General features: G+C 34.7%; 1 protein-coding gene across 1 annotated transcript; it reads left to right on the forward strand.

Moving 5' to 3' along the window:
- The first annotated feature begins 4,415 nt into the window (after positions 1-4,415).
- On the forward strand, positions 4,416-6,160 carry LOC132045430 (uncharacterized). The gene is made up of 5 exons (XM_059436012.1): positions 4,416-4,670; positions 4,820-5,029; positions 5,121-5,213; positions 5,301-5,865; positions 6,013-6,160. Exons 1-4 carry the CDS (start codon positions 4,653-4,655, stop codon positions 5,391-5,393), a joined length of 414 nt encoding a protein of 137 aa, XP_059291995.1. The 5' UTR covers positions 4,416-4,652; the 3' UTR covers positions 5,394-5,865; positions 6,013-6,160.
- Positions 6,161-9,713: the final 3,553 nt, after the last annotated feature.

The raw sequence follows: 9,713 nt of genomic DNA on the forward strand, positions 1-9,713 counted from the left end.
AAAAAAAAACAAAGGAAAGGAAGCTACATGGATTTATCTTAATACAAATTTTGCCTGTTGTGTAGTTTATGACCCAAAACAAAATTATGATACTTCTTAAGTCTTGATAACATTTGCTGATAAAGAACTTGATTTCCTCAGCTATCAAATGGCAAGGAGTACCACGATATTTCCCATCAACTGGAAACGCCTCAAAGTGCGAAATGAGTTGGCAAATGATCGAAAGTCGAGTGGACCTCTTGCAAATTAGAGAATGCCACCACCTAAAAACTCCGACGATCAAATTGCGGTGCCATCAAAGAACTTGACCGAGTTATTGTCAAGTCTCAAATATTTTGCAAAAAATAAATCAACTACATGGAGTAAAAAAAAAAAAAAAATTGTCGCACGAATGCTTCAAGTCTCGTCATTAAAGGTTCGACAAGTCATGCACCTCAACAAGCCTTGAAGCAGGGGACATTTGTAGACACTGAAATTTAGTCGAACTTAAATCCACAAATTAATTTGGATCATATTCTAAATTCTAAGTGTATTGGTCCAAACAAATATTATGGGCTAACATAATCGGATTTATTGCTTAAATCCAACATGTATGGATTTAATTGAAACACCAATTCAATTGGGCTAGTCTATCTTGTCAGACTTCGCATGATGAGCCCACTCTATTAGCCCAAGGTCCATGCCACATGTCAAATGACGTGGCGCGCCAAGTCAAGTCAAGGACCAATAAAATCATGCCACGTGCATAAGTTACACAGCGTGTCAAGTCAATAGAAGAACCAATCAAATGTCGCCAAGTGTTCAAATGACATGGTTCAACCAATCATATACAAACCCTAGCTCTCCCCTGCAACTATAAATAGGGGTCTTCACAAAGCCAAAAGGAGGAAGAAAAATACATAGAGAAGCTCTCAGCCGCAAGTCTTCTGCATACCAAGAAGTCTTCGCTCCAAGTAGTGAGCCGCAAGTTTCCATACCTCTACGTTTGTGATTAAAGCTCGGCTCCGCATTCGTAGTGAAGTCTCAAACAACAAGTAATTCGTCCATTCAAGAACAAGCAAAGCCCTTGATTGACGGCCGTATTGTGAGGAGAAGAATCAGAGGATTACATCTTTTTGTTTAAGATTTCATAAAGATTGTAACCCCCGCACAAATTCTTGAAATCAAATATTACTCTTTGTCGCTATTTTTCTTGTCTTGATTATTATTTTCAGGAACGAAAGATTAGTCGTTACACTCATATAATTTAAATAAATAGTAATTATACTTAATTATCTTTGATTAAGTAATTATATTGAATTTCACTAATAGCCTATTTGGCCAAGCTTATTTTTTTTCACTTAAGTGCTTATTTTGAAAAAGTGAGGTGTTTGGCCACGCTTTTGGAAGAAAATAACTGCGTCTGAAGAGTAGCAGAAACTATTTTTCAGAAGCTAAAAAAAATAGCTTTTGCCCAAAAACACTTTTTCGAAAAGCATTTTTGAGAAAAATACACTTAGAAACACTTTTTAAAAGCTTGGTCAAACACTAATTGCTCCTCAAAGTGTTTTTAAATTAATTGATCAAAGACAAACTGCTTTTCGCCAAAAGTACATTTTTGAAAAGCAAATTTCAAAATATGCTAATTTTAGAAGTTTGGCCAAACAAACTATAAGTCTTGCTCAAGTTTATCTTCATAAAGTGCTCCGAGAATTCTTATTTGACTTGCACCTATTCGACGTGGACAATACATTTATCGATCTAGTGTAATTGGGTGTCGATCGTTTTATTTAATTCAATTTACATAGTTTACTTGTAAATTTTAAATATAATTCAATAAATAGTTAGCTTATATCTAATTTATTTAACTGACTACTTATATTGGATTTAAGCAACAAATTAACTTCACTAAGGCTGCTCAAGCTTCATCCGGAACAAGTGCTTCAAGAATTCATGTTATTTGACTCGGACCTCTATTATTGGAATAATATCTCTATCGATCTAATGTAATTAAATGTTCATATATAGTTCGATTCGATTTAACTTTACACAATCATACTTGTAAGTGTAAGTTTTAAATATTTAAATAGATAATATCTAAATATTATCTAAGTCCAGCTCAAGCTTCATACTAATGTACTCCAAAAATTGTTATTTGACTCGAAAAAATACATTTTAGTATAATTAGAGTTGTTCATCGTTCGATGTATATACATTCATCGTTCCCTAAAGAAAGTAGGAAAACCAAGTCCTACAAGTGGCATTCTACCAACCATTCCCACCACCAAACTCCCCCACCCACAACACCACTCTTCCCCCCAAATTTGGGAAATATTTTCTCTAAGAAAACAAGTTTTTTAAGAACAAGGAAAATGACTTCCCTAATGAGAAAGTAAGAAAACCAAGTCGCAAATGACATTCTACCAACCATTTACCACCACCCCCACCACCCCCCCCCCCCCCCCGTGTCCCACCCTCGAAAAGAATTAACCCCCCCCCCCCCCGCGGCAATTCCAAATTTGGGAAATATTTTCTTTAGACCCTTCAAAAAAAAAGTTTAATTTTTTTCTTTTTTTTTTAAAAAGAGTTTTAAATTTTTGTTTGGGTGGTTGTGGGATGGTCTCACTCGAGTTCATCTTGATCAAGTGCTTTGAGAATTATTATTGAGTCAAACCTGTTCGATCAAGACAATACTTTATCGATCTAATGTAATTAGGTGTTGATCGTCCTATTTAATTCACTTTAACATTAACTCTATTATTGGAATTTGGAACATTAGCTTTATCGATTAGATGCTCATATTTAGTTCGATTCGACTTACTTTAACGAAATTTTACTGTAATTGTAAGTTTAAAATAGTATTTAAATAAATAGGCAATTGTGTCTAAACAACAATATATTTTTTATTAAGAAAATTCTTAGCTAACGTTTTTTTAAGTGTTCTGTCTATTAGGAGGGAAACATGATGAATTCACAATAATTTTCTCTAATTTACGAAATTAAAAATTAAAAGAGTTGTGGTGAAATTTTGAAACAAAAACAAAAACAAAAAAGTTCCCTCCAAATTATTTCCCTCTTAATTTTTATGCCTAAATTATAGATTTCTTTTCTTATTACAGACCCCAAAACCCTAAAACCCTAAAAGATATTAAGCACTTTAGAGATAGAAAAAAAAAATCACGTCACTTCTCCATCTCCAATTTTCCTAGTTTCAACTTTTGTTTTCAAGGCACAATAAGGTAATTGTATATCCTTTTCTTTGTTGGTTTCTTTTTCCTTATGATTTAAACAACCATAATGATTTAATCCATGTGAAGACGCTGCCATTGGTATTCTTTTTAATCCATGTGAAGACGCTGCCATTGGTATTCTTTTTAATCCATGTGAAGCCGCCATTGATATTCTCTTTATGTGATAACTGCTATGGTGCATTGGGTCTGCCCACAATCATGTTTTGCCTATCTTAGGAACGTTGGAAATTAGCTGAAGCCCCTGCCAAATTGTTGGTCTTTAATATGCCATAGTATATAGAAGAAAAAGTATGGGTTGTGGGGGACGTGAGATTGAAATTAATATCATGCCACCCGGAAATTATTTGCTGAAACTTCAAAGTGTGGACATATTATCATTGAAATTATTTGCTGAAACTTCAAAGTATTTTTGCGCCTAACAAAAGTTTGTTTACAGCCAGACATGGGTAGGAATGGTCTTCGGAAAAAAACTAGTCGGTTGACTGATAATGGTAATATGGAACCTCTAGAGAGTGCTCAAACGGTGCCGATTAAAGAAAATTTGCCCACACAACATGTGGAAGAACTTGTTTATCCGGGTACAAATTGAATTCATTATTATTATTATTCCTTTCAATTAGATGAATTTGCGTTTTGTTTAATCATATATAGCTAACTCATGTTCAATAATTTTGTAGGAAGTGTGGACACGCTAAGTGAGATTGAAATTAGTTACCATTATGGTGGTTATTTTGTATTCTCGCCTTCTAGAAAATATGTAAACGGGAATTTGATAAAAACAAACATGGACATTGATTTTATTAGTTACTTTGATTTATTGGCTGATTTAAAAAAGAATTGTAACTTCGATGTTTTTGAGGGAGATAAGTTCTTTTATCTGAGAGGTGATAGAGTTGTTAGTGTTTACGAAGGGTTAGTCGAATGTCGCGATGATTCGGATGTTAGGAACATGCTAGTCAGTTATAAAAGGCATAAGGAGAAGTCTATCGAGATTTATGCGCTATCAAAAGATTGTGATATTTTTATGAGTGCCGGAGAAAATAGTTCTAGAGAAAATGTATCAGAAGAGGTAAATGAAGCAGTTGTGGAAGAGCTCGAATCAGCAAATTCAACAGGTACCTTTTATTTTTTATTGATTTTTTTTACTTCTATCAATATTTTCACTTGACGTTATCTATTTAATCTTCAATTTTAGGCTCAAACATTGTGAAAAGAAAAACTAGAGGGACTACCCGATGCATAAAAATAATCAACTTACCGGAGGGTGAAAAATTGCCTGTAGAATTTGATGATGATGATCAAGCTATTGGCAAGAATGCAACTCAATTTACTTGGTTTTTGGGGCAAACAGTTAGAAATCGAATTTGTTGTCCCTTAAAAGTAAGTGGTTGGAAAGAGATTGAGGAAGAAAAGATCGACCATATGTGGGACATCATCTTGGTAAGAAATAAAATTTATATTTCTTCTTTAATTTTTTCTGGTTGATATTTGTTAGAACATAGCAACTGTTCTTCAAGATAACTATTATGCCTGCTTTAGTCTATTTGATGTTCCCAGAGATTACTAAAATTGTATTTTTTTTTTTATAGGAAAAATTTAATTTCGATGTTTCTGAGGGAAGAAAAGGCGCAATTCTTGGTCATATGAGTGACATCTACAGAGGCTATAGGCACAAGATGAAAAGCAGGTATTTCGATTCGAAGACAACTTATCAACTTCGCTTGCGAAACAAGCCTAAACTTGTTAACGCAGATGAATGGAAATATTTGGTCAACCTTTGGAGTGATGCTGACTTTCAGGTATTTGAATTAATTAGTTTACTGTTTTTTAAATTATTTTGTAGTATAGAAACTAATATTAATTATTGTTTGTTTATCAACTTTTGTTCAGAAAAAAAGCATGCAGAACAAGACGAATAGATCGAAACGTTCATTGCCTCCATATATTGGAACTAAAAGCTATGCGAGACTTAGACACGAAATGGTACACATATAATATTTAGAACAAAGTTAGAAAAATTATATTTCATTATCGAAATTTAACTAATGATAATGATTATTATTTTCACAGGCGGAGAAAAAAGATGGAAAAACTCCTTCTCGTGTTGAAGTTTTTATGGAGTCTCGCAAGAGAAAAAAAGGAAAAAAAAGGAAAACAAGTTGATGCTTTTCAACAAAATGCTATTGTAATTTCAACGTGTTGGCTTTCCTCTTTATCTCCTTAAAATATATATTTGCATAGATGTTTGATTGAATTTTTTTGATTGTAGGATCAATTTGGCCAATTTAAAAAGCAGCAAGAAAAAGGAGAAATTTCTTTAAATGATGATGATATCTTCGAAAAAGTACTTGGGCCAGAAAAAAATGGATATCTTCGTGCATATGGCCCAGGAAAAAATATTAGTGAATATTTCGGGGGTAGACCAACGAAGGTACAACTCATAAAGCAATTAGAATCGACAAGAAAAGAATTGAACGAGCGTGTGGAAGAAGTTAAAAGGGAAGCTAAGGAGCAAATTGAAGAAATGAAGAAAGAAACGGACAATAAGATAGCAAAGTTGGAGAAACAATGGGCAGCAAAATTTCAAATGTTGGTTGCAGCTCAAGGCCGACAATCAAATGATGCAAATCTAACCGTAAGTAGCTTATTTTTATATTTTAATATTACTAATCCAATAAATATGTGATCTTATAAAATATTCATATTAAGAAACAAAGCTTAATTTTTAAACGAATTCTTTATTGTATCATTTTTTTATTTGTTTTCTTAATTGTTATTGCAGCTTGTGGAGTAGTGATGGAAGCATCAAAATTGATGGGGACATGAAGAATTATTTTTTCTCTTGCAAAAGTATATTGATATGTTTGAATAAAGTGATGTTTCACTATTTTGGATGACATTGTTGAACCTTTGTTACATCTTTTTTCTAATATATTGCATTTATTACACGATTGAAGATATATTGCTACGATATTGTCTATAAATTTCATGTTGAAAATGAATTCTCAGCTACATTATATGGCTAACAATGTCGTGGCAAATATTTCAATTAGTAGTTATGAAATTTTTGGATTCGTAGCTAAACGTACATATAATTGCCACGCAAACGAGAATATAGATGCACATTTTTATTTCCGTAGCAAATGAAAAAAATCTTTTGCTACAATTTTGTCTCTCGTGACAAAAAGTATAAACTTTTAGCTATGAACTTTTGAGTTCGTAGCTAGACATATAATCCTATAATTGCCACGTATAAAAACATTGCTATAAATTTACAATTTTCGTAGCAAATGAAGGTTCTTTTTAGCTATAATGCTATTTATTTCATAGCTAAAGGTACGGCTTCATAGCTACAGTATGATAATATTTGTGGCAAATACTTTAACTCATAGCTATGAATTGTTTAGTTCGTCACTAAATATTGACTGCTATTGCCACGAAACTAAGCTATAGAAACAGCCATAAAATTTGAGTTTGGTGGCAAACAAATTAAATCTTTTGCTACAATAAATGTTATATCCCGTGTTTTTGCACATTCGGGAAATTTGGACATAATTGTGATTTGTAAGAATAAGGCCATATTTGGATCTTACTAGTACGAATATGTCGGCTATGGAAACATTGGTGCGGAATTGTCGAGGAAGGTTAAGGACAAAATCGGAATTTTGGGAAATTTGTTTCATGAAATTGCTAAGTAGCCAATTATTGGGCCAAAAAAAAAAAAGAGAAAAATTGGGCCCAAATAAATGGGGTGGCCGGCCAAAGCCTTGGCCCAAGCCATGCATGTGGTGGTCACATGACCACTTATTATAAGAGGATGAACATGCATGAATTTCATAGAAACTTCAAGAAATTAAAAGAAAAGAAGAGAGGAAAAAAAAGAAAGAAGCCATTCGGCTCCAAGGAAAGAAAAGAAAAAAAAAATTTCCAAGTCCTTTAGCTTCATCCAAAAATCTTGTTCTTCTTGAATTAGTAGCAAGCTCAAGACGCTCTTCAACGTGATATAATTAGTTAAGCGAAAGAACTTCGTTTGCGGCGGGTTGAAATTTGAAGAAAAGGTAAGAATTCTATGTTTTTAAGTTATGGAATAAATTTATATGTTATGATGATTAGAATTAGACGAGAATTATGAAAGTGTGACGTGTGTGTGCATGGTGTGTGTGTATGTGAAGTATGGTTGTGGCCGTGAGCTATGTAGTATGGAGGAGAAATGAATTAATTTTCATTTAGTTGTTAGTTGTGTTGTTGTGATGTTTGCGATGAAAAGAAAGGTTTAATGGTCCAAGTTTGCATGGAAATTCATTGTTAAGTTGTGGTAGGAAATTATGCAACGTGGTAGTGGTTTATGTAAGTATAAGAATGAAACCATTAAGATGCAAATTATGATTGTTGTTAATGAAGTTGGAAGACAAAAAGGTGTTATGGAAATTTATGTTGAAAATTAGAAGTTTTGGATGACTTATGGTTTGATGGAAATCTTGTATGTTTCGTAGAATAAGGTGAAATGTCTTTGAGTCGTACTTGAATGGCCTCGAATTAGAGAATGAATATGAAAACGTTGACATTGGATGAAAGGTGTGAAGTTAGAACGGAAGTTAATACATTATGTAGAAAGACAGACTATTTGTGTTCATATGTGTTTTGTAGCGATTATTGGTGTTGTTGATGTTGTTGTTGGGTTGGTTGTTGTTATTCTGAGCCGAGTTGAATCTCGGGGATGCTATATTTATAGGGGAGGTGCTGCCCAAATTTCTGTAAACAAGAAAGGGCCAAGAATGAATCCCTAAAGACTTATAACTTACAATTGGTAATTGTGACCATTTGCAGATTCTGGACGAAACGGGATCTGAGTTTAAGTGAGTATAAGACGTCTGTAAGGTATGTAAAGCTCAACCTTCCTTCTTTGGCATGTCCTAGGTGTACTAGGCTTGGATTTGAGCCTCGGGGGTTATTCTGTTCATAGAAATCTAAGTCTGAATTTGAGTACTATTCATTCAGTGTGATTGAATTAGGACCTTCATATCTTGATTGGAAAATGCTCAAACACCTATAACTTGCATAAATGTAATTGAATTGCCTTGAAACTTTCATAATGTCTCCATTAAGTTCTATAATATATCTTGCGGAGTAATAATGTTCCTAAAATGATTATCGCTTCGGTTCTTTATAAATGGCTTCTGAATACTCGTACCTTCCTCGCACTAAGTCAGGTTGACTCGAAACTTGTTTCTGGGCTTTTAGGTGGTAGTAAGAAAACGTGAGTTTGATTTCTTTTTCAAAACCACTCCGAAGGGGGTGCGGTATTTTATTATATAAGACTCTTCAAACCACTCCGAAGGGGGTGCGAGATTTTACTATTTCATTCCACCTACGACGTATGTCTACTTTCCACAACGCCATTACTATTATGATTATTATTATTATTATTATTATTATTATTATTATTATTATTATTATTATGCCCGGCGGGGTTAGTGGTTAGTTTTATGTCGCGAGTGGCATGCCCGAAGGGGCTGTGTGGTAGCCGTATGTCACGAGTGGCATGCCCGAAGGGGCTAGGAGTACCATGCCTGGGCCAAGATGTCCGAAGGGGCCGGGATAGACGTATGCCGGACCGCACGACCGCGGGGCCATCATTTTATTTCGGGACCGGCATGCCCGAAGGGGCCAGGATAGACGGATGTCGGGACCGGCACACCCGAAGGGGATTATTATCATTAATATCATTGTTGTTATCATTATTATTACTATCATTATTATTATTAGGCCGGAAGCGGCCATCCGGCGGACTATTTTATTTAAATATTGAATTTATACCGGTATCCTAAACTTGTTTATCGTTGTACTTTTCTCGATTCATGCTTCAGTTGATGCTTTACATATTCGCACATATTCCGCATCGACCCCTTTCTGGGGCTGCGTTTCATGCCCGCAGTTCGTGGACGCGGCAGGGGACCGGTGCCTATTTAGAGGGAGTCAAGATCGGGAGTCGGCCTCCATTTACTCCGGAGGCTGTTTCTATTTTGGTATAGCTTTACTTATTGTACAGGTCATACTCTGTAGAAGTCTGCGAACAGCGTGGAAGTCGTGGTTACTGTTTGGCCTTGTCGGCCATTATTTTGTTGTACAGAAATGGCAGAGGCCTTTTGGCTCGCTTGTTTCTATGTCGTATGTATATATATATATCATCATGTTTTGAGATGTCTTGAGCCACGTGTCGATTTTGGTTTTTCGTCTAAAATTTTCAATTCTTGTTTTAAAAAAAAAATTTTGGGGTTGACGTTTAAGGGTCCGCTCGACTCTGATGAGAGTCGGGTGCCCGTCACGCCTTAATGAAGATTGGGGTGTGACAATAAAATACCTTGTGGCTACAATATGAAGACAACTACAAAATTTGTTCGTCGTGGCAAAAGATTAAAGTTGCTTGCTATGAGTATATTTTCCGTGGCAGGAATTTTCTATCTTCGCAGCTACAATACAAAA

The sequence above is a fragment of the Lycium ferocissimum genome, unplaced genomic scaffold, assembly GCF_029784015.1.
Source record: "Lycium ferocissimum isolate CSIRO_LF1 unplaced genomic scaffold, AGI_CSIRO_Lferr_CH_V1 ctg6654, whole genome shotgun sequence".
NCBI lineage: Eukaryota > Viridiplantae > Streptophyta > Magnoliopsida > Solanales > Solanaceae > Lycium > Lycium ferocissimum.

Coding starts and splice junctions, on each gene's coding strand:
- LOC132045430 (XM_059436012.1), top strand. Junction 5,030..5,120: donor GGAGTGATGCTGACTTTCAG/GTATTTGAATTA, acceptor ACTTTTGTTCAG/AAAAAAAGCATGCAGAACAA. Junction 5,214..5,300: donor CGAGACTTAGACACGAAATG/GTACACATATAA, acceptor TTATTTTCACAG/GCGGAGAAAAAAGATGGAAA.